At 45.6% G+C, this 25314-nt stretch overlaps 1 protein-coding gene across 7 annotated transcripts in view; it reads left to right on the top strand.

Moving 5' to 3' along the window:
• The window catches only part of BLNK (B cell linker), a 319789-nt gene that overhangs the window by 171915 nt on the left and 122560 nt on the right, over window positions 1-25314 (top strand). The window contains exon 1 of one of the 7 annotated variants that reach the window (XM_068258682.1): window positions 7685-7917. The exons of 5 other annotated variants lie outside the window; for them this stretch is intronic. In XM_068258682.1, the coding sequence (XP_068114783.1) occupies window positions 7871-7917 (47 nt within the window). In that variant the 5' untranslated portion in view covers window positions 7685-7870. Of the gene's footprint in view, window positions 1-7684; window positions 7918-25314 lie in introns of those variants that run through there. One more of the 7 variants, XM_068258684.1, reaches the window with a different exon arrangement.

Here is a 25314-nt window from a genome sequence, read left to right as displayed (position 1 = left end):
CTTGAACAGGTTCATCAAGATCCCGAAATTCAAAATGGAGTCGTTGCAGACAGTCATAAGGGCGGTCAGAGCTGGAGATTGGATGGCCTCCCTCGACCTGAGGGACGCCTATTTTCATGTTCCCATCGATCCTTCTTATCAAAAGTATTTACGCTTTCTCGTGGGAGGCGTCCATCTCCAGTTCTGCTGTCTGCCCTTCGGGCTGTCCACTTCCCCAAGGACCTTCACGAAGGTACTTCTATCGGTGGTGGCCATTCTCAGGCAACAGAACATAAGGATTCTCCACTATTTAGACGATGTTCTAATCTTGGCAAACTCAAGGGAGCAGCTATTAATTCATCGCGATACAGTGATCCAGACCTTGAAGGACTTCGGGTGGTTACTAAACCTCAAAAAAAGCAATCTGGTGCCTTCTCAAAATCTGGTCTTTTTAGGCGCCATGTTTTCCACAGACAAAGACGCAGTCTCTCTTCCACTGGAGAAAGTGGAACTGATCATACAGAAAGTGACCTCCATCAAACCCAATTCGACAATAACAGCAAGGCAATGCATGAGAGTTTTGGGATCCATGTCATCAACGATTCCACTTGTCAGATGGGCACATTGGAATCTACGAACATTTCAAATGAATTTTCTGAATCAGTGGAGTCACCACGATCTCAACTTTCCAATTTATATTCCAATGAAAGTATGGCTCAGTTTAAAATGGTGGAAATCCCGCTACAATCTAAGCAACGGCTTTACCATCTCTCCTCCTCACTGGGAGGTGATAACCTCAGACGCCAGTTTACTAGGATGGGGCGCAACATACAAAGACCTTGCAGTTCAGGGTACTTGGTCGAATCTCGACATACCAGTGGTGTCCAACATCATAGAGCTAAGAGCTGCCCACCAGGCATTACTGGCGTTCCTACCACTAATAAAGGGAGCTCCAGTGATGGTACGACTGGACAATACAGCGGCAGTGTCCTATGTAAAAAGGCAAGGGGGGACGCACAGCGGGAAATTGATGAAAGAAGTCGCTCCAATCTTCTCCCTTGCCCAGAAACACCTGAAAGATATCACAGCGATATATTTACCAGGAACCGAGAATGTCCAGGCGGACATGTTATCAAGAACATACCTGTCCAACAACGAGTGGTCCTTGAACCCCAAGGTATTTTATATGATAGTCCAGAAGTGGGGTCTTCCAGAAATAGACTTGTTCGCATCAGAATACAACAGCAAACTTCAGACCTATTATTCTCGCTTTCCGACGAAGGGAGCTCTGGCGACAGATGCGTTGGTCCAGGATTGGAACTTCCGCAAGGGATATGCGTTCCCTCCTACTCCCCTGATCTTCAGATTCCTACAGAAAGTTCTAATATCAAGAGTAGAGGTCCTGGCGATCATTCCAGATTGGCCGAGGAGGCCTTGGTACACGTTGATGTTAAGTCTCCTGGTGGACCAACCTTTTATTCTCCCGGACATTCCGGACCTTCTCTCCCAGAGGGGATTTCTGCATCCCAACCTGAGCAAGCTGAGATTGACGGCTTGGAGATTGAGAAGCAAAGATTGCTGACTCAAGGATGTCCGAAAGCGGTGGTGGACACCTTACTTACAGCAAGGAAGCCCTCTACAATGCAGGTATATAATAGAACCTGGAGAAAATTTGCTGCAGTGGCACATGACTCAGGGTTCAATCCTTTATCTCCAGAGGTTCCACATATCCTTCTGTTCCTGCAAAGAGGACTTGATTTAGGGTTAGCTTATAACACCTTAAAGTCACAGTTATCAGCTATCTCGGCAGTTTTGGGGTTTCCTTGGTCAGCAAATTCACTTATTAAGCAATTCTTTAAAGCAGCAATGAGGATCCGTCCTCCTAGAAGACCGAGGTTTCCTCAATGGGATCTCCCGCTGGTCTTGGATTACCTTTCATCTTCCATGTTTGTTCCGTCTCACAAATGTTCTCTATACAACTTATCTCTCAAAACTGCTTTCATCATCGCAGTCACCTCTGGTAGGAGAGTATCGGAGATTCAGGCGCTAAGTTGGAAAGAGCCCTTTATATCTTTCTTCGAAGATCGGGTAGTACTCAATCCGGTGGAGTCCTTCATTCCGAAAGTTCCTACTTATTATCATTACAACCAGGAGTGGACGCTGCCCGCATTTAAAGATCCTTTGGATCCTGAGAAGGCGCATCCCTTAGATCCAGTATCAACTATTAAGGCCTATTTACAGGCTACTGAGAGTTTCAGATCTGGAGAAAGACTCTTTGTGGTTCCATGGGGAATCAATAAGGGTAAAGATGCCACAGTAAGAACGATCGCAAGATGGATCGTCACTGCTATCCAAAGGGCGTATAAAGCAAAGAACCTATCACCTCCTCAGATTGTATCAGCTCACTCGACCAGAGGCATGTCGGCCTCGTGGGCATCTATGGGGAGAGTGTCAATTGAGACTATATGCAGAGCGGCCAACTGGTCGTCAAGCCACACATTTATCAGGCACTATAAAATAGAGCCAGCTACCCTGTCAACATCTGCCTTTGGTAGAAAAGTTATCTCCTTGGCTACTGACCAATCACTTTAATTTGTTTGTATGAAATTTTTTCTTGCATTAAATCTATTCTTCAGCATACCCTCCCTTGTTTATTTTTTGGCTAGTTATTGCCCATATGTAATGCCGCCATGGAGTTGCCAGGGAAATCGGAAAATTGTATACTCACCTTTTCGGCAATTTTCCTTTCCTGGCATTACTCCATGGCGGCATACATTCCCACCCATTTCTAGGCGGCTCGTCCGTTACTAGGAATGCTGGTGCTTGGGCGGGGTTCAATTTATATAGAGGGTGGGTCCTATCTGGCAGTTGGAGGCGGGAAACTGCCCATATGTAATGCCGCCATGGAGTAATGCCAGGAAAGGAAAATTGCCGAAAAGGTGAGTATACAATTTTCCGATTTATTACAAATTAGCAACGATGGTGGGGGACTTTTCAGGTGGCCTGTAAACTCCGTCCACCATGTTGCTGTCCACCATATTGGATTCACTACTTATCTTTGGACTGAGACGAGGGTCATGTAATACATGTTTGGGTGGTAGATTTTGATTAAAAAAAAAAAACATTCTTGTGAAGTTCGTTGTACAAAATCAGTGATAAGTAGAAAGTTATGACTTAGAAAATTTAGTAATGCATCATTTATTTGAACAATTTGAATTTTTGATAGAGGACAACAGCCTTCCCTTTCTATTTGTCTCTTGTTCTTTCATTTTCATCTCTAACCTTTCATATGCAGCACTCTTTTCCCCCTTGGGCAGCAGCTCAGTAGCCTTTGCAGAAATCCAGTCTAAGGGCTGGTGCACACCAAAAACCGCAAGCAGATCCGCAAAACGCTAGCAGATTTTTAAACGCTTTTTTTTATTTTTATGAGGCGTTTTGCTAGCGTTTTGCGGATTGCTGCTGCGGTTTTCAGTATAGTAGATTTCATATATTGTTACAGTAAAGCTGTTACTGAACAGCTTCTGTAACAAAAACGCCTGCAAAACCGCTCTGAACAGGCGTTTTTCAGAGCGGTTTGCGTTTTTCCTATACTTAACATTGGGGCAGAAACGCATCCGAAATCCAAAAAATGCCTCACCCAGGCATTTTTCGTTTCTGCAAAACGCCTGCCGCTCTGGTGTGCACCACCCCATTGAGATACATTGACCAAGCAGATCCGCAGCCGCAAGCGGATCTGAAAACGCCCAAAAAGCCGCTCGGTGTGCACCAGCCCTAACTCCTGACTAGGATGCTGCAGATGCCAGACACCTGTATTATTATTATTATTATTTATATAGCGCCAACATCTTCTGTAGTGCTGTACATGGTACCACAAAAATTGTGGGAGCATAGATACATGAGATGTTCAAAACTCTGTACAATCAGGACATCCAGCAATACAAGTAGAAATACATGCATACTTGATGTGTGGTTTGAAACATCACTAAAATTGGTACGTTTATATGATAAATTGTGAGCTTACAAACTAGAGGTCAGTGCCAGTGGGGCAAAACACAGGAGTTAGCAGATGAAGCCGCAAGCCTCCATTACAACCCAGAGCAAATTATAGTCTTGTCTGAAAAAGTGACACCTGTACCACGATTTGCGGTTATGAGTGTGAACGGGGCCTACACTGAAGAAATCGTTCTCTTTTCTGCTTACAGTCACACCGAATCTTGAAAATAAAAACTTTCTGATTTGTTTGCTCACCCTTATCTACTGCAATAAGTGAGCAAAGCCCGTATGCAATTAACTTTTTCTAGTGAGTTTTCTTCCAGGAGATAATTTTCCAACTTCTTTTTTAAAATGACTTTTCAGCATTTTATAATTGGAAAAGTACCAAAAAGTAGGTGAAAAGTACTAGCAAAATTATTTTGAGTATTTTCTTGCTTGCTGGTGGCTTAGAAGGCATTTTATTAGCAAGGTGTGAAAATGTCGCCTAGGAAAAACTCAGGAAAAAAGGTGATTGCATATGGACCCAAAAGACAACTGGGGAAGCTGTGCTGCTTGTTACTAATAAGCTTCGGAGCAAAGTGAAACACAGTCTATTAACCTTTTCTGTAACCATGCAGTAAATAATTGTTTCACGAAGTGCCTATGGTGTGGCTAAACTACTGGATGGGATATTTGGCCTATAGTTCTGCTTCTGTTGAAATGCATGAAGTCATAAAACTAACAAATGTATGCATTTTTTTTATTAGGGAACATCGGCTGGGTATGTTGTGCTGACACTTAAATTTAGCAGATAATTGGCTGCATTTCAGAAAGCGTGCCAAGTGAGTCAACCAAAGACGTGTCCTCTTTTGTGTTGCTAAATAAACTGATCCCGTCTTCACACAACCACTAAGGGGATGGCACGACTTGTTGTGAAATCCCTCGCAGTTGTGTTGCCGCTGTATTTCACATCCTCATTTTTATGTAAACGCTGGTAACTGCAGTGACGAGTGTGAACTTGGCAGACTTTCCAGTATTATTAGTCATTTGATTTTTCAGCTTTAAGAATATCAGCAATTATGCTTCTTTTGGCCAGTAGATACTTTGTCCTATGAAGTTTGTTTGCATTGGTTAGTGCTTGGCTGGAATTAAAGGACAACTGATGTGAAAGGGATATGGAGGCTGCCATTTTTATTTCCTTTTAAATAATACCAGTAGGGCTGCTCAAATCCGGATCCAGGAGATACCCGGATAGTTGCTATCCAGATATCTCCCAGTAAACCTGTGCAGGGTGGGCGGGGAGTCAATCTTACCTGTCTGACGTCTTCTTCGTCCGTCCCTCGGCGCCTCCCACGATGCGCTCCACGCGCGTCATGTGATTACAAACCCTCCCTCTTTCAACCCGGAAGGAGGAAGTGTTTGTAGTCACGTGACCACCGCTTGGACCGCATCGTGGGAGGCGCCGAGGGACAGACGAAGAAGACGTCAGACAGGTAAGATTGGGAGATATCCGGATACAACTATCCGGATGTCTCCCGGATCTGGATTTGAGCAGCCCTGAATACCAGTTGCCTGGCTATCCTGCTGATCCTCTGCCTCTAATACTTTTAGCCATAGACCCTGAACAAGCATGCAGCAGATCAGATGTTTCTGATTATTGTCACATCTGACAATATTAGCTGCATGCTTTTTTTTCTGGTGTGATTCAGACACTACTGCAGCCAAATAGATCAGCAGGACTGCCAGGTAACTAGTATTGTTTAAAAGGAAACCAATATGGCAGCCTCCATAACCCTCTTGTTACGTTTATCCTGTAAGGACTTGGCCTATTGTGCGTATTTGCTTTATACATGCTTATTACATTTTGAATTCTACTGGACTTATTTCTTGCTGCTGGCATATGTCAGATTTCACACAGTATGGATATCTAATTACCTCCAGTGTTGTTTTGATTGGCCAAACATTGACCAATCTAACCACCTCCACATAGTATGAGGGCCAAAAGATACTGAATACTATCAACAGATGGTGTGGGTAAGTTTTCATACTACATGGAAGTGCTACACTCTTTGGACAATCAAAATTGTATGTGTGTACCCGGCTTATTAAAGGAAATCTGTAAGAAAAAGAAAAAACCTTTTTGTGAATACTTACCTCGTGAGGGGGAAGCATCTGGATCCAAATGAGGCTTCCCCCATCCTCCTTTGTCCCGGTGATCCAGTGCTGGAAGCCTCCAATAGCCAGCGCAGGCTCGGTAGAGGCTCTCCAGTCGTGCTCCGGTGGAAACGGGCAAGCCTGATCGTGTTCGCTCTATTCAGGGCCAGTTCTAGACTTTTTGCTGCCTGAGGCAAAATTTTGAGGATGGGCCCTTCTGATTCGGGATGATTGCACAGCACCTGAAAATGTACCCTGCTTCATTTAATGTTACATAGTTATTTGGGTTGAAAAAAGACATATGCCCATCGATTCAACCAGAAAACAAAGTACAACATCAGCCTACTCCCTCACATATCCGTTGATCCAGAGGAAGGCGAAAAACCCTTACAAGGGTTCTCACATGACATGCTGCAGCTCAACACAATAGACTCACACTGTGAGTCTGTGGCAAACAAACTGCTCACCCTCAGCCACTCCATTCCTCCTCAGGCAGGACAGCAGTGTCACCTCCTCCCTTCTGCTGTGCAAGTCATATGAAACACTGCAGCACTCCTGCCTCCCCCCTCCTCACTCACTGTCAGACTCCTCACACAGCACAACAAGCTGCTTTTCCCCAATGATGATCTCTTCACCTCACTCTCCTCTCGCTTCTCCTCCTACTCTGACTGCATGCTGTTAGTGTAAACACAGCACAGACATGCTGCCCTGTGATCTCTGTGCGTGATACAAATCTTTCACCTTGGCTCTACTGCGCAGGCGACCCTCATACAGAGCAGCTGACTGTCAGCAATTGGGAATCGCCAGAGATGTGCGAAAAAAAAGCAGCAGTGCCAGTATTTTTTTATTGCTGCGATAAACGCACTTGTGCATTGGGAAGCATTATATGCGTTTTTGCAAGTGTCACCCCTGCCTAAAAGCATAATGCAGACAGTGTCCCTGCGGGCGACTGCACCCAACATTCCAGTGATGCAAAGCAAAATAATTTTTTCTTTCTTTTTTCAGATTTCACAAATGTATACAAAGTTCAACCCCCAAAAACATGCTATTAAAGGACAACTGAAGTGAGAGAGATATGGAGGCTGCCATATTTATTTCCATTTAAACAATACCAGTTGCCTGTCTGTCTTGCTGATCCTCTGCCTCTAATACTATTAGCCATAGCCCCTGAACAAGCATGCAGCAGATCAAGGGTTTCTGACATTATTGTCAGATCTGACAGATTGGCTGCATGCTTGTTTCTGGTGTTATTCAGACACTACTGCAGCCAAACAGACCAGCAGGGCTGCCAGGCAACTAGTATTGTTTAAAAAGAAATAAACATGGCTTCCTCCATAGTCTTCTCACTTCAGTTGTCCTTTAAAAAAACTAGAGAGAGATACAGTGAACCTGATATCATTTACAAGTTTGCTTTCAGAGGAATCAAACAAATGTTTCTCAACTTTCTTCCTTGTGTGTCAAGCAGCAAAGGCGGAAGGCAAACAAATTATTATTACGTGTAAATAATCTAGGATCCCTTTAATGACATGAATGGGGCTGTTCCTGCAGGAGTCAGCATGAGCTGGGCTGGGGAGTGGTCATGTACAGAAACTTCACATTTGACTTTGTGATCCGGCGAGTTTGACTGCTTGTTGGATAGAGGAGTATGAGGGTATTACACACAGCCGTGCCGTGCATGGGAGCTGTACAAGGAAGGACTGGGCAGCACAGAGCAGGAGAGGATATCGCATAGACCACCGCATGTTCCCATTCACCAGCAGCAGGGATGGAGAAATTCACTAAGATCACTGCTCCAGCGGGGGAGAAGTTCAGGTGAGAGTATTGGAATGAGTGTTCATGTTTAAACCATGTGCTAGGAAGTGACTTCTATAGGCATTAAATCCTTTACTACTACTGGCACAGACCCTAATGATAGCTACACACAGCAAGCGCTGAAGCCTGATACACGCATCCAATTTTCATTGACCAATTTTACCACCCCCATGTAGTATGAGAGTTTACCTACTTAATCTGTTCATAGTATTGAAAATCTGTTGGCCCTCATACTACATAGAGATTGTAAAATAAGTGATTGGCCAATCAAAATTACATGTGTGTATGGGCCATAATTGAGCAACTGATCTGAACAATCTTTGCCCACTAATGATGCAGTTTTTTTTGTCCAATCTTACCAAATACGTAGAAGGGTAAAGTGAGTGAATATACTTTGAAGGGATATTTTAGGTAGTTCCTTATATTGCATAGAAATGGTAAAATTAGACCAACAAAAATTGTATCATTAGTGGGCACCTGTGGGAATGGTGCTTGCAGGATGGTAACAAGTATGCATTTTTATCCTAGCGAGTTTGTGTTTTTCAATGCATGCGCGTTTTTGTCCAATGTGCTTTTTTTTAATGCGTTTTGTCCCATTTAAATGCATAATGCGTGATTTGTATGCGATTTACATGTATTTCGTAAACGCAAGTGAAAAAGCGTGCTAGTCTAGTTTAGGGGACCCAGCAGGAAACCTCATAGGGAAATTACACTAATGTGATTGGCTGGACAGTACCCTCTCGATCTGCTGGGTTACAAATAGGTTGTAGTAAACTACGCCTACATGATTCAGCCAATCGCTACGCTTCATGCTGTAGAGGGTGCTGTGATTGGAGAACTGTTCTCTATGAGGCTTTTAGGGGGAAGTCAATTAAGGAGGTTTTTTGGGATGTGAGAGTTCCCAGAGTAAACTCACTAATGCTGGGAATACACTTACCTTTTTCGCGTTCGATTCGGCACGCAATCTATTAGCCATTTGATTTTCTGTTTATCTTATCCTTCACTCGGCCTTCTTATCTTTTTTCCATTCACTTGCACTGCAGGGCATAGCAAAATCGCGGCAATAATCGCTCCGCCGTGTGATCGCGTTTGTGTAAAAAAAAAAAAAAAAAAATTGCGGTAGTAGAAATAACCTACTGCGATTCCTGTTATTTAGCAAACCCTAGCGATTTTAAAATCGCCAGTGATTTGCGCTTTTGCGATTCAGCAAATGTAATTGCGCTAGTGGAAAAGGGCCCTCTGTCGTCGGGTTTCTGCGGTGCGACGCAATCAGCGGTGGTAGTAATTAATTGAACCCGACGGAAGGATCGACGCTCCCGGGTGCGTCGGAACCGCAACGTAGCGAAACGCAGCGTCTGGTGTGAAAGGTAAAATGAAAGTCTATGAACTTTCATTTTACCTTGGTTAACGCAAAGAACTGCCTTTGCGTTACAGCTCAGAAAAGGACTCTGGTGTGAAAGAGCCCTAATAATACTGGCTAATGATCTGATTTTTAGGCACATGGACTGAATGGATTATTTCATGTCTTGAATAAATTAATGAACTGCCAAACTGGAGTCTAATGAGCAGGATTATTTTTTTCTTTCCTGGCTCACAGTAATTATGGTTCCTGCAGAGTGCAAACAAGTCACAGGATGACAGAATTCAAGCTCGTCTATAGTAAAGTCATTCTTAGGACTCCTCATTCTTTAGTGAAAACTTGCTTGGCAGGTGTATGGTTTGCTCATGACTAGTACCAGCATGCTGCCTCCAGTATGTACAGTGTGAGCTTTCTGCATGGTGAGAGTAATCTGGTTACAGTGCGTGCTGATTGGTTATAGTCATTTTTAGTTCTTTGGATCTTTCTTTTTTTTTTCTTTGAGATCTCCAGGAAACAGAAAAAGCAGCGGTGAATCAGATTTGGGAGCAATAGACTTATTTTGAGTTCCTGTAGGAGGCAAAAATATCAGTGACAAACTAAAAGCTCACTGATAAAGTCCTGCTTCAATAACCTAAACTCAGAATTTCCTCTCTGCTCTAAAAGATACGCAACGCTTAATAACCTTTAAAGAAAAACATTTTTGTTACAGCTGATATAAATCTGCAGTGTTTCTACTTCCTGTTGTCATGGAAACAGACATATTGTTAACATCCTGTGCTTTCAAATGAGATTATCTGCTGCGGCAATCAGCTGACACAGTGGAGAGATCAAATTACAATTTGTGATTAGACACAGATAAAGGGGGAAATAGACAGCCTAAACTCTCTAAATACATACAGGGTGCATTTCTCTATGGTTTTCTTCTGTCCTGTGCAAAAGTTCAGGTATACTTTAAAAGGACAACTGAAGCAAGAAGACTATGGCGGTGGCCATATTTATTTCCTTTTAAACAATACCAGTTGCCTGGCAGCCCTACTGATTTAATTGGCTGCAGTAGTGTCTGAATAACGCCAGAAACAAGCAGGCAGCCAATCTTGTCCGTTCTGACAATAATGTCAGAAACACCTGATCTACAGCAAGCTTGTTCAGGGTCTGTGGCTAAAGGTATTAGAGGCAGGGAATCAGCAGGGCAGCCAGGCAACTGGTACTGCTTAAAAGGTAATAAATATGGTAGCCTCCATATACCTCTCACGTCATTTTATCCTTTAAGTACAACAGGCAGGAATTCACTGCCTGTCTGCAGTCATGCTCAGACGTGGCATGGTGTGGTTCTCTCCCCCCGGGTTTACGCCACCACGTGCCAGCGTTTTGTGCTGCTATTCAGCTGCATTTATGCACCCGACTGACACTCATGGGCAGTAGATGGGGGGGCAGGGCCGGCCCGCCCATGAGGCGGGGTGAGGCGGGTTCCTCAAGCGGCAGGAAGTGGAGGGGCGGCACCAGGCATAAAGAGGAAGTGACTGCGCCTGGTTCTTGCCACCTTCTAACCTGACTGGAGAGAGACGGGAGAGAGAGTGCAGGCTGCAGTGCAGACTCTGCAGTGAAGTCCTGCTCCTGTGGTGCCTCCGTGCCTGCACACACCGTGACAAAGGCAGTTGTTTGGGGCCCATCTGCACTCAATTTGGCTTCTTTCAGTAGCCCCTCCACTAAGTAAGCAGGCATAGTATGTGTGCATTGCCCGCTAATAAATAAACACCCGGCACTATTTCCTCCTCATAGCAGCAGCGGCTCTGCAGAAGTGTGCAGCTTCCGGGCTTCTGCTGTGCACAGGAATTACACAGATCCGCACTAGCGGGGCCCGGGAAGCTGATGAAGGAGGTTCAGCTGCAGTGAGGGAAAGTTGCTACATCTGAGACGGTGAGACTAGCTGCCTGCTTTATCGCACTTCTGATGTGCCTTCTGCAGCCTGGGACCCGCTCTCCTGACCAGTGACCTCGCTTCTCCTCTCGGCTGGGATGTGCACGGGCTCCTGTGTGTCACTGCAGGATTCAGAACACATAAAGCCATGATTGTAGGCTGCTAGTGACATGTTTATGGCCCCAGGACAGCTATGGTATGTGCAGTCCTCGGTTAGGTAAACAAACATTACTATCGCTGCTTCTTTTGTTGTTATGTGCTCTTTTAACTAGCTCTGTTTGCAGCTTTACTATATAAAACAGTTTGCTCTACTGTGATGACGTCTTTTAAGGTGTCCACTCCATACACTAAAGGTGCCCATACATTATATGATGCATGGGCAGATCGACCAAGTGACAGATCTCTCTCTGATCAAATATGAAAGGAGAGAGATCCTTTACCTGCCCATACAGCAGCAGACCGATTCCCAAAAGATTTCAGCATGAAATCTCTTGGGAATCAGCCTTGTGACTTGCCGCCTCGCCACCTCTGTCGTTGGATCACAGGATCCACTTCACAGGAGCACAATGGAGGGGACTAGTAGGTTGGCAAGGGAGCAGATGGACTGCAAGGGGCTTAAAGGATCCCATACATTATTTGATTGGCAGCATCAATCTCTGTCAGAGATCAATGCCTCAACGTGGCTACCAGATTGTAATTACCATTTCTGTCTGAAACTGAAACTATCAATCTGGCAAGATGGAAAGATGCTGAGTGCACTCAATTGGCACTCAATTTCTGGACGATCGAAGGACCCCTGGCTGGTCTCCAATCTAAGGTGTGTACTCCTCCGGCTGTGCAGAGTGCTGAAGTGGGGGACATACTCGCCTATCTACCAGCGCACACCACCCATGTCCTGTGTCTTCTCTCCATCGTTGCCAGTGCGCCTGTATTCCTTGGACATCTACGTGGTTGCACACATGCCACCATGTCACATGGTACAGGGGGCGATGGAGAGAAGATACAGGAGGAAGCGTTCGAGGGGACAGGTGAGGGTTATTGCGTTTGTGTGAGTTAGGCTAACAGTAACTGGTGATATGAACATGGAGGCCCAAGTTGCTGATTTGCCTAGGGCCCAGTTAAGCCTTAATCCAGCTCTGATGTGGATCATGCTGGATGCCCAACGCCCGCCCTTCGCCGCCGCCAGACCCCATCCCCGGTGAGTCAGTCACTTTGCTGCCTCAGGCTTTCTTTCACGGTCGGTTGGTCGGCCGTGTGGGGGATGTACAGCAGATGGGGGTATACAGGGCACCAGTAATGGACGTACAGACAGTAGGGAATTAGTAATGGTGGGCGTACTGTGGGGATGGAATCAGTATTGAAGACATATTGGGGGGCTTGGCAAGGGGAACAGGAATCAATGAAGGGGATGACAAAGTTGAAAGGAAGATGAAGGGGGGGGCACAAGAAAGGTGCTAAGTGGGAGCAGGAAGATGGTGACATGGGAGTGGGGATCAAAAGATGGAGAGGGAGGAGGGCAGTGACTGCAAGGAGGGGCATAAGACAGAGAGACTCAGGAGAGAGTGGCAAATAAGGAGGCACAGGGGAGAGGACACAGAAGGGAGGCACAAGATAGAGGGGCAAAGGAGGCACAAGAGAGGCCACAAAAGGGAGGCACATAGGGAAAAGACACAGAAGGGAAGGACAGGATGCACAGGAGAGGGGCACAGAAGAAAGGCACGGGAGAGAGTGGCAAAGAAGGACTCCTTCTGAAGGAGGCACAAGAGAGAGGGGCAAAGAAGGTGGCATGAGAGGCCACAGAAGGGAGGCACATGAGGGAATGGACGCAGAAGGGAAGGACAGGATGCACAGGAGAGGGGTCACAGGAAGGAGGCACATGAGAGACAGCACAAAAGGGAGGCACAGGAGAGGGGTCACATAAGGGAGGCACAGGAGAGGGGGGGAGAAAGGTCACAGAAGGGAGGCAGGAGAGAGGGGCACAGGAGAAAGGGGGCAAATGAGAAAAGCACTGGAAAGGGGGCACAAGAGATAGATGGCATCAGAGAGGTACAGGAGAAAGAAAGAGATGCACAGGAGAATAGGGGGGGGGGGCGCCTTCACGATCTTTGCCTCAGGCAGCAGAAAGTCCAGGACCGGCCCTGTGGGGGGGACTGCTTAGTATGAGCGCAGTCCGTCTGAAAGAGGCCTAAGTGTTCCTTCTTTCCTCTCTTGATGTAAGTTTTCTGTCAGCACTACTTATCACCAGCTTTAGGCCTGTCAGACAGGAGGCTGCACTGCGTGCTTGCTGAGCAGTTCTGTCTACCGCCCGTCAGTGCAATTTGGGTGCAATTTTAAATGTAGCAGATTGCTGCAGTTGTAACACCATGCATGTCAAGCATGCATGGCTGCTGCGGCTGCATTCAGATCTGACTTTTCAAAGACACCTTGGTGTGACAAAATGCATCGTCTTAACCACTTAAAGAGACACTGAAGCGAGACTAAATCTCGCTTCAGGTCTTATATATAGCAGGGGCACGTGTGCCCCTGCTAAAACGCCGCTATCCCGCGGCTTAACGGGGGTCCCTTAACCCCCAACCCACCCCCCGCAAAAGTAGGTCGGAAAATGGTCGCTCGTATTCTTCTTCCTGGAGGCAGGGCTAACGGCTGCAGCCCTGCCTCCAGTCGCGTCTATCAGACGTGCATCGCCGCCTCTCCCCCGCCCCTCTCAGTGAAGGAAGACTGAGAGGGGCGGGGGAGAGGCGGAGATACGCGTCTGACAGACGCGCATGGGGCAGGGCTGCGGCGGTTAGCCCTGCCCCAATGCGGAAGCGCTCCCCGGCTGCACGGAGGGGGTTTGGGGGGACAGGGACCCCCGTTAAGCCGCGCTATAGCGGCGTTTTAGCAGGGGCACGCATGCCCCTGCTAGCTATGAGGTCTGAAGCGAGATCTATTCTCGCTTCAGACTCTCTTTAAGGACCAGGGGATTTTCTTCTGATCGGTGCTGCGTGGACTCTCCAGCCCGCAGCACCTATCAGGAAATAGCCAGGGCGATCAGACTTACCCCCTTTTTTCCCCACTAGGGGGATGTCCTCCTGGTCTGATCGCCGCCGGCTTGCTGCGCTTTGCGGGGGGGGGGGCTCTTCAAAGCCCCCCTCTGCAGCGTTTTCGGCGCTCCGTCCCTCTCCCTCCTTCTCCCTCCCCCTGTGAGCTGCGCAGGACGGATATCCGGCCTGCGCATTGAAGGATAGGCTTCAGCCTATCATATTCCGGCGATCCCCGGCCAATCAGAGGCCGGGGATCGCCGATCTACATCACGGCGCTGCTGCGCAGCAGTGTTTACATTTTGCCGGCGAGCCGTGATCGGCGGCTCTCCGGCTGTTCACACGGAGACACCCTCCGTGAACTGACATGGAAAGGCCGCTCGATCGAGCGGCCGTTTCCATGGTAACCCACTTAAGACCTGCTGACGCCTATGGGCGTTAGCTGGCCCTTACTCACCTCTCTCTCTCTCTCTCTCTCTCTCTCTCTCTCTCTCTCTCTCTCTCTCTCTCTCTCTCTCTCTCTCTCTCTCTCTCTCTCTCTCTCTCTCTCTCTCTCTCTCTCTCGATGTATGTACCGGAGGTGTCCCCTCATAAACATGTTTTACTTACCCGGGGCTTCCTCCAGCCCCATACGCATGGATGCGGTCCACGCCGCCCCCCAGCAGTTTGCCTTTTAGCAGAAATCAGCCTCAATATCTGGCTCACTAATGTCAGCTGGGGTCTTCTGCGCATGTGCAGGATGTCCACACATGCACAGAAGACCCAGAATGGACCCGAATGAGCCAATTACCGGGGCTGATTGCAGGCGAACGGAGGACGGTGAGGGATGCATCCCTGCTTATGGGACTGGAGGAAGCTCCGGGTAAGTAAAAAATATTGGTGAGGTGAAATCCCTGGTTTTCTTTAAGTGTGGGCAGAGCTGGAAATTTGCGCGGTTCTAATAAAGTTTGAAAACTATTGGTTTCTTCACAACTGATTATTCAATAATTAAGCCTTGTATACACATCCTATCGTGATTGGCCACTTTCATGAAGTAAGAAGTCCAACAGATTCTGAATACTTTGAAGAGACTGTGTAGGTCAGCTCTCACGTTTCATGGAAGTGGTAAAATTGGCCAATCAAGGCTGCCAAATCCAATTAGTCCTGTGAAAGGAAAAGGCTCAGCTCATGGTACAGGAAACTGCCTGGACAGGCTGCACATTACATCACATCACTAAATATCTCTGTACAGATCTCAGCAGCAGTGAGAAGCACATGCTGAGTTTAAAGGGTACCCGAAGTGATGAATGACATGATGAAATAGACATGTGTAGGTACAGTGCCTAGCACACAAATAACTAGGCTGTGTTCCTTTTTTTTCTTTCTCTGCCTGAAAGAGTTAAATATCAGGTATGTAAGTGGCTGACTCAGTTCTGACTCAGACAGGAAGTGACTACAGTGTGACCCTCAATGATAAGATTTTCCCCTTTTTATCTCTTTCCTGCTCTCAGAAGCCATTTTCTGCTAGGAAAGTGTTTTATTGTTGGAATTTCTTATCAGTGAGGGTCACACTGTAGTCACTTCCTGTCTGAGTCAGGACTGAGTCAGCCACTTACATACCTGATATTTCACTCTTTCAGACAGAGAAAGGAAAAAAGGAACACAGCATAGTTATTTGTGTGTTAGGCACTGTACATACACATGTCTATCTCATCATGTCACATGTCACCTCGGGTATCCTTTAAGCACAGTAGTGAATAATTTACTAAACATGATTGAGAGAAGGCTCACACTTGTAGTAAAAACGTATCCGTGGCTCCGTTCTTCTTCTTTTTTTGTGGGGGGGGGGGGGCTGGATAAAAAACGGAGCCTTGGAAATTGCTGAGGAGGTAGCGGTGGACACACCTCCCCCAAGCAGACATGAAGGAGACATGACGGTAACTGGCTTAGTCATGTTACTCCAGGTCTACTGCGCATGCGTGGGAGGTATGCGCATGCGCAGAAGACCCAGACTGGACCCGACTGAACCTCTTACCAGGGCTGATCGTGGCTGAATGGCAGACCGCAGGAGGATGGCGTGGGACTCAGACAAGCTTATGGGGCTGGAGGAAGCCCCGTGTAAGTATCAAATCTTTAGCCCTGTAGGTCTCTGGTACACTTTACAGCAAAACTGAAGCATATGATATGACTTGAATGTGTAGTAGGGATAATGAGTAGAACATTAGCAGCAAAGGAAAGAGTCTTCTATTTTTTTCAGTTATATGGCTTTTGTAATAACATTGCCTCATTCTGTTGCAGTTTTAAGAGCACACCCAGTCTTATAAATTATAAAACAAAGCAGAAATAATGCACCTTTGAACATTTCCTGCAGTGAAACCTTATCTCAAGTTGTGCCTCACGGTTTCTTGGCTGTAAGGCCTCTTTTCCATGGGCAGTTGATAGACAGTGAAATACCTCTCAAACTCTCACAACTACTTGTGATGTGTGAAGGGGGATGATTCAGTTAGGCCTCTTTGACATGGGAGGCTGAAGGCTGGACAATTGCTAGTGCTCGGCTTGGGCAGTGGAGAGGTGTGGCTGTACTCAGACACAACATAACTGCTGCCGGGTAACCACACTGTGTTGGGCACTGATACGTGTGGGGTTAGGGTGCAGTCACATTGTGTATTGCCTTAGGTTCTAACGTGAGTTATAATAATCACATAGCAATGCAATGGGCCACTCACACCGGCGCGTCGGCTCTGCAGTGCGTCAGGTTTGGTTGTAATAACGCAAGCTGGTGTCTGGTACTGGACAATGCACACGTTACGCCCGTATTACAGATGGATGGTGACGGCGTACCATGTGTTGCAGTAGGGCTAGAAGAGGTAAAAAGCACAGGGACACCGGGAGCCCAATATCGTGTATTATCGTTGTGTGAGACAATTAGTTAAAAATAATAACAATTATACTCACAATTCTGGGTTGCTATTAAGGCAACCACTATCCAAACATGTGGAGAAGTACCGTCTCCACTCGGCCTTGTCTGGTCGCTGCTCCCAAAAACTACTACTATAATAAATTACAGTAAGTAAGCCCCCACGTAGTGGGGTAATTTAGGTATCAAAAACACTGTAGGAGGCGCCCTTGTATCTTATAATAACTTGTAATCAATAAATTGGTAAGCGTAGTGTGTCTTACCTGTTATGGGCGCCCACACTATACAACTTCTGGCTCACAGCACTGTATTTGACCTGAGGAAGCGACTTGTGGTCGCGAAACGCGTTGTCTACTTCGTTGTGCTACAAATAAATCCAATCTTATGACTTATGTGTGTACGTGCCTCCATAACAGGTAAGACACACTACGCTTACCAATTTATTGATTACAAGTTATTATAAGATACATGTGTTGCAGTAGCAGAGCTAGAAATTATGGGACGCCATAGCAAAATTTTCATGAGGCCCTCAGTGCTGGGTACTCTTGAGCAATGCGACCTTCCCCTACCCTATGGATGTATGAGTTGACTGGCCAATCTCCATTCCCATGCAATGTATATTGAGTATAGTCCTTGGGTTGAGAGAGAAAGCCAGAGGGTGGAGAAACAAAGAAAAGTTAACAATAAACACATCAAGTACAACCTGGGCCCCCTCTTCTTGAGGGCCCCATAGCGGTTGCTAGGGCTGCTATGGCTATTGCTCCGCCCCTGATGTGTTGTGATGCGGGCGTTAACGGATGCCACTCATTTTCAAATTTTAATTGGAAGCTTCTTTTCCAGGTGTGTTTCAGACACTACTGTTGCCAGAAAGATCAGCAGCTGCCAAGCAACTTGTATAGTTAAAAAGTAATAAACATGGCAGCCTCCATGTTCTTCGTGTCCTTTAAAGTGTACTTGTGACGAGAGGATAAAAGCAGTTACTCGTACCTCCGGTGCCCTTCAGGCGGTTGGCTCTAACCCCGTCCTCCCAGGCCACCTCAATTCTCCGCTAGCCAGCCCAGTAAATCTTCTACTGTGCATGCCGGGCCTTGCCGCGCTCTTGTGGCTGGGAGCTTTCTGTGTCTACAGTCACACAATGCTCCTGCCCACGGGAGCGTGACAAAGGCGCACGCACAGGTGGGACGCATGCACAGTAGGTCAGGACTGGACAAATGTACTGCATGGCAAGCAAAGGATCGGGACAGCAAAGGAGCCCATGGCCGGAAGGGGGCTGGAGGAAGCCCCAGGTAAGTATAAACCTCCACGTTGTCCCACTGGCTGCCAGTAATGATCGCGACCCTGCTGGGGGGGTCGGGTCTTCTGCGCCTGCGCGGGCATGAATGTGGAGGCGCAGTGCACTGCAGATAACGTGGACACGCGGGTATGAATACCCACGCAGGCGCAGAAGACCCAGCCCGCCGACGGGGTCGTGATCATTACTGGAGGCCAGCGGGACAACGCGGAGGACTGGAGCTGCAGCGAGGGAGGGACTGAGATGACTGCGAGGGGTCCGAGGTGAGTAAAAAATAGGTTAGCTTTTTCACATAAATAGTCATATAGGCAATGCATGTAAATGAGTGGTGAACTGGCAACAGAGCAATGTATCAGGAATAAGGATTTGACTGATTCTGGTGTTTTTATGTTACACCGCGTGTCAAGCACTGCATCGAATTGTGGCTGGAAGCCACTGTGTACTTGGCTTCAGGGCCAGGCCGAGGCGAGAGAGGCTCCAGCCTCAGGGCGCAGTGTAGGAAGGGGCACAGGGCTGGGCAGAGGCGAGAGAGGCTCCAGCCTCAGGGCGCAGTGTAGGAGGGGCGCACAACTCACTGAGCTATCATTCCTCTATTGTGTTTGTAGCAGAGAGAAATAAGAAAAAGGGATGGAGGGGCGCACTTTGGTGTCTCAGCCTTGGGTGCTGGAGGACCTTGTCCCGGCTCTGCTTGGCTTTACACCAGCAATAGCACGTGTACCAAAAAACCCGCTTGCTAATGGGGAATAAATATGCGGCTGGTTAATTGGTAAGCTATTCAAATCTGATTAGATCCTGTAAATTTCCTTAGTGGCAAATTGTGGCTCCTGATGAAATGGAATTGGCTGGTGCTCTTAAAGTGAACCTGAACTTTTGCACAGGACAGAAGGGAAACATAGAAAAATGCACCCGGTATGTATTTAGAGAGTTTAGCCCGTTTAATTCCCACCGTCATCTGTGACTAATCACCACTGTTATTTGATCTCTCAGTTCAGGAATCTTCTCTGCCACGGCAGAGCAGCCAATTTGTAAACACGGGATGTTAATGTCTCCTTCCATGAAAGCAGAAAGTAGACACACTGCAGATTTATTGCAGGATTTGTATCCGCTGTGACAAAAAATGTTTTTCTTTAAAAATGATTATGCTGTTGCATATCTTTTAGAGCAGAGAGGACGTTCTGTGTCCAGGTCTGTTGGTTGTGGTAGGCCAGGGGTGCCCATTAGGTAGATCACGATCTACCAGTAGATCGAAGGACTTCTTGGTAGATCCCAACCCCACTACATTTTCCATTCTGTATATACAATTGTGCTCCTGAAATTGTACGTAGGTAGATCATTTTGACTTGCTAATTTTTCAAAGTAGCACACAAGCCAATAAAGTGTGGGCACCTCTGTGGTAGGCGGTATACGTGGTGTTTTCGGCCGGCGATAAAAGCGTTGTTTTGTAAGTGAACAACTGCTGTTCCATTTGAATGAATGGGAAAATTCAAAACTTTAGTTTGTTCACGTCTGCATAAATGGGTCCTGGCTGCGTTTAAGCTCTTCCATGCCCCCCTAGGGGCCACGATGACTTGATTCCAAACCAGGGCCAGTTCAAATAACAATTGGGTCCTAGGGCAAAATTAGCCTGGGGGCCCCCCAACAGACACCTCCTGATGAAAAAGCGTCGTTAGAGGCCCTTTGTTGCAGCCAAATTTCCCTCCTGGGCCCCTGAGTTGGCTGCTGACCCTCCCCCAATCACCTCCCAACTTAACAGACTCTGCAGAGTCCCTGGGGAGCAACAGTTAAGATGGGGGAGGGACAACTTGGGGGCCCCTGCAGGCTCTGGGGCCCTGGGGCAATTGCCCATTTTTTCCTATGGTAGCTCCAGCCCTGTTCCAAACTCTATGTAGCAGAAAAGCTTTTAGCATTGGCTAAACAAGCCACAACCATCCTTCCTGCAGAAGCCCATCAGAACCAACCATTACTGTAGAGACTGTATGTTCTGTGGCACACCAGTCCCGTTCAGGTATTCTGGTGTCCATATGCTTGATGTGTCTCTGTAATGGTTTCCCCAGCATTTTTGTATGACCATAAGAGGGATATTATTGAACTGACCCCCTGTCCCTGCTCAGTCGGTTGTCCCAAAATCAAACACTGCAAGCTCCCTCATTTTGTAAGGAAATTGATTGAAATTATGATTGGGCGTCCACATCACTGCATTGATCTCTGGCAGATTTGATGAACGGAGCAATCCGGAAGTGGAAGCTAAGTTGTTAGATAGCAGCCACCTACAGGATGCTTTCATCACAGCCCAACCAAATTGAGAAAAAATACTAGTAATAGAGTAAAAGACATCCGTTTGTTACCTTCCAAAGGCCCTATAAAAAAAAAAGTTTGGCCCGGAAGAACAACCTACAGCAGATGCCTCATTGCGTATTTCCTGGTCACACACAGGCGCTGTTCACAGAAAGATCATTCAGCATCTATGACCAGTAACGATTTAAGTATGATTATCACCCCAAAATATCTCACAAGTTGGTTTGGACAACATCGAGAAGGGTCTTTTTATCAGTATCTTTTCAGTACAAATTTTGCAGCGATATTTGTATGATTTAGCATTTGCTGTTTGTTTGAAACGATTTTATGTAGCGTGTACAAAGTTTTAAGCCTGGCACACACTTTTAGTTTGGTTAGGCAATCACTGACCAATTTTACCACCTTCATGTAGTTTGAGGGCTAATATATATTGAATACTATGAGCAGATTGTGTAGGTAAACCTTCATAATTTGGTGGTAAAATTGGCCAGTGAATGGCCAATCAAAATGTAAGGATGTGTGCCTGGCTTTAGGGTGAAACACACATACAATTTTGATTGGTCTATATTACCACTACCCTGTCGTATGAGAGCTTACCTACACAATTTGTTCATAGTATTCCAAATCTGTTGACCTTCTTATAAAGAGGAAGTGAAGGTGTTTACCAGACTTTTACCAGGGTATAACCATCCAATCTTGATTAACCAATCATTAGCCAATTTTACTACTGCCATGTAGTATGACCTGTTACCTGCACAATGTGTATATAGTATTCAAAATCTGTTGGCCCTCCTACTACATGAAGGTGGTAAAATTGGTCAGTGATTGGCCAAGCAAAATTGGATGTGTATGCACCCTAAAGGGGCCCATACACTCAGCCGATTTTCTGGCCGACCGATCGATCCCGATCGATCGATCGATTGATCGTTTACAAATCGGTTGGCCAATCGACCGATCGATGGCTGATTTCGATCGATTTCGATGGATTTCCGTCGACCAGGCAGGATGGAAAATTTAGGTCGATCTGATGAGATTGCTTATCAGTTTGCATTGGCCTTAATGGAAATCTGATGGCAAAAAAATGCCATCAGATCGAATTTCAATAGATTTCAAACTGAAATCTATTGGAATTCTATCCTGGTAAAAAATGTTCTAAAAACGCATCAGATAGATCATCAGATGCATTTCTTATCTATCTGCTGCCAATCTGACGAGTGTATGGGCACCTTTATAATAGGGAGGAGCTCACGACTAATGGATGATTGCTGTATGTGGAGGAGAGGCCCAATGTACACGGAATCTGCTGTACGTGAAGAGACATGGAAGTCGGACAGTGCATGGTGGGGGATTCTATGATAAAAAAAAAAAAAGACTCTGATATGTACAGTTTGGTTGGCCACTTCTTCTAACCTTGACACAGTCCCCCAATGAACAAGTTTGTGAGCTCTGGGGTAGTTGCCATCAATAAGGTGAGAATGTAAGCAGTTTATTACCCTGTTGAAATCAATGAAACAAATCTGATTGGCTGTTTGTGGCTCCACCTACCTTTCTGATTTTGAAACCCGCCCATTGACTGACTGTAGCAGGTTTGAGGGCCTCTGCCATTAACAGTGTAAGATTGGCAGCAATTCCCCTTAAAAATCATTCCCCCTGAAAATGAATAGGTGATTTTTAGGCTGTTGCAGGTTCCACCCACTTTCCTCAATATAAATCCGAGTCTCCCAGTGAGCAAGTGTGCCAAGTTTGAGAACCCTGCTATTAGCAGTGTAAGAATGGCTGCAGTTTACATTTTCCCCATTTAAAATGAATAGCTGAAATGTGATTGGCTGTTTTATGCTCTGCCTATTTTCACCCGCAGTCACCAGGTAACCAACTGTGCCAAGTTTGGGGACTTAGCTTTATTACTGTGCAAATGCAAATTCTAAATGTTATCATTGACATAAATAGGGGAAATCTGATTGGCTGTTTGTGTCACCACCCAGGTGTGTAGGAGTCACATGAGAATGCCCAGAACATATCTTCTCGGGTAGTATGAGATCCGTAAACCAAGTTTTTGTTGAAATCGGTCAAGGTGTTTTCAAGTGATGGACACAGACACACACACGATTTTATATACATGGATGAGGGGAAAGCAGGGATGGAAAGATTTTGGTTTAGGAGCGAAAAATAATAAATCTGGTCCTGGTGACGGTCTGTGGACTTTACACACCATGTGTTGATTCAGCGAATACCTTTGCTTCTGCCGCTTAAACGCACACAGGTTGCTTATCAGCTGATGCCTAACACTGAAGGTTTATGAGCAGACTGAGCATTAACATTGTGCATGCCATTGCTTTCGAGCTTTCTGGTATTTCAGTAAACTCATAATTAACATGGGCAGCATGTCGTTGTATAATTATTTTTTTGGGGGAGGGAGGGGAGCTGGTTTAATTGAAATTTAACAACTTTTGATGTACATATATCAGTACAGTAAATGTGCATCCTAGGCATCCAGGAATATTCCATGTAAAAGGAATAGGGACTAATAACTTCTGTATTCTATAAACAGACTAAGGCCTGGTGCACACCAGAGGAGTTTTTCTGAGCATTTTGAGTTAGAACGCTAGAGGGTTCAAAAGCTCTTCCCAATGTAATGCTATGTTGTTTTTTTTTACAAAACCTCATTGCTCCAGTGTGCAAAGACACATAGGATAACATCAGCAGCAGATTTAAAAACTCAAAACGCTCAAAGTGTGTGTGTTCTTGAACCTAACATGATTTTATTTCCTCTATCTTCCTTTGAGTCTCGAATTTGTGGAAGTGGAGAACTAAATGTGTTAATCTGCTTGTATGCTCCTCTGCTCTCTTCTGTTATCAGAGATCTGTTGCTCAGCTATTGAAAGACAGCAAAACAATTAGCTGATGAAAAAAGTGTAAAAGTGGCCATACACCTGTCAATATGCCATAATATCAACCATCGATCCCTCTCTGATTGAATCTGATCAGATAGGGATTTATTACCTGCCCACACACTACAGACAGATTTCTAATAAATGTCAGCATAAAATCTATTGGAAGTTGTCCTAGTGCCTCTGCTTGCTGTGCCACCATGGGCACCATGTCACACCAGCGCCCATAGTGTGTCGGTCTGTCAATCATCGGAATGTAGAAACCGCTAACACAGAACACTCGATTGGGCCTTTGCGGCTGTGTTTTCCAGCATGCCTGATCAATGCTTTCACTAGCTAGTTTTGTGAAATGGGCTTATTTCCCCAACTCTAAGAACCCGGAAGAGAGAGCTGCAGGGAAGCAGTCTGAACCCATGCTGGACCGGCTGCAGTGGGTGCTGAGATGATGCAGAGTGATACATACTCCAACCGCATCACCTGGAACTCATAACTAGTCCGCTCAGTGTGAGACAGGAGGTTTGCAGGGAAAAGGATAGGGAAAACGCTGCCACATGTGTATTTTTGGGGAAACCGCTGCCACATTGGCCTCAATTTTGGTAGGGTTATCAAACAAACAAATTTCCTCATGTGAGGTAATTTACCTCATAATAATTTACCTCATAAGGTAATGACATTTAGCAATTAGGAGGTAATTTACTGAAAATGGCCATTCTCATGGAAATTAGGGGGCATGTTGGCACGTAGTTTACCGATCACTTTAAGACCTGCCTGTACCTGGAGGTAAAGTCAATTTGTATGCATTTTGCAGGTTTTAGTGGAGTTCCTATTGCTGTTTTAGGGGTGTTCCTATTCAGGCTGTGTAATAGGAAAGAATCGTGGAAATAAAACTCCAAATATTTACTGTTTTTGTTTTTTTGTTTTTTTGTTTGTTTTTGTTTTATAAGGGATGCCTATAAATTTACTTTTCATAGTTTGCTACATAATCAAATACACCTTCCCACCTCAAAAAAAAAAAAAAAAAAAAAAAAAAAAAAAATCTTCCAAAGACTATCCTAATTGCTGCATGCTTACCGCTGAAATATCTCATGTTTTACCTCACTTTATGCATTTACCTCATGGTTGTAAATGGAGAAAAATCTTTCAGAATTGCTAAAAAAAAATAGGAAAATGCCTCATGAGGTATTTTACCTACAAAAAATTTTTTTACCTGACATAGCTACCAGAATTTAGGCCATTATGTGTATTTTGGGGTAAACCGCTGCCACATTATGTGTATTTTGGGGGAAAACAATGCCCCATTATGTGTATTTTGGGGGAAACGCTGCCACATTGTGTATTTTTCAGAGGGGGACTAGCAGGAACCCTATTTATTGAATTCAGCCCTCCACCATGTAGACTGAAACAATGGTGGGTCACGTCTAACAATGGCAGACTTTGAGTTTTTATGTTTTGTAACAAGTAATGACTTATTAGATATTTCCCTGGGTTCCCGAGTAAATGGGTTAACTGTGCAGCGTTCATAAAAAGTGCTCTTCTGGATGAGATTCTAAGGGCTGAATCACACTACAAGAGCCTTTTATACGCCAGAGATTTTAAAAGCTCTTGCTAATGCAATCCTATGGGGGATTTTTACAAAATCATGTCACTCCAGTATGAACACTCACATAGGATAACATTAGCAAGAGCTTTTAAAATCAAGCCCAAAGATTCTACCAAGTGACTTAATCCTA

The sequence above is a fragment of the Hyperolius riggenbachi genome, chromosome 10 (genome assembly GCF_040937935.1).
Source record: "Hyperolius riggenbachi isolate aHypRig1 chromosome 10, aHypRig1.pri, whole genome shotgun sequence".
Taxonomy (NCBI): domain Eukaryota; kingdom Metazoa; phylum Chordata; class Amphibia; order Anura; family Hyperoliidae; genus Hyperolius; species Hyperolius riggenbachi.
The sequence above is the reverse complement of the archived record's forward strand: the minus strand, read 5'-3'. Positions and strand labels throughout refer to the sequence as shown.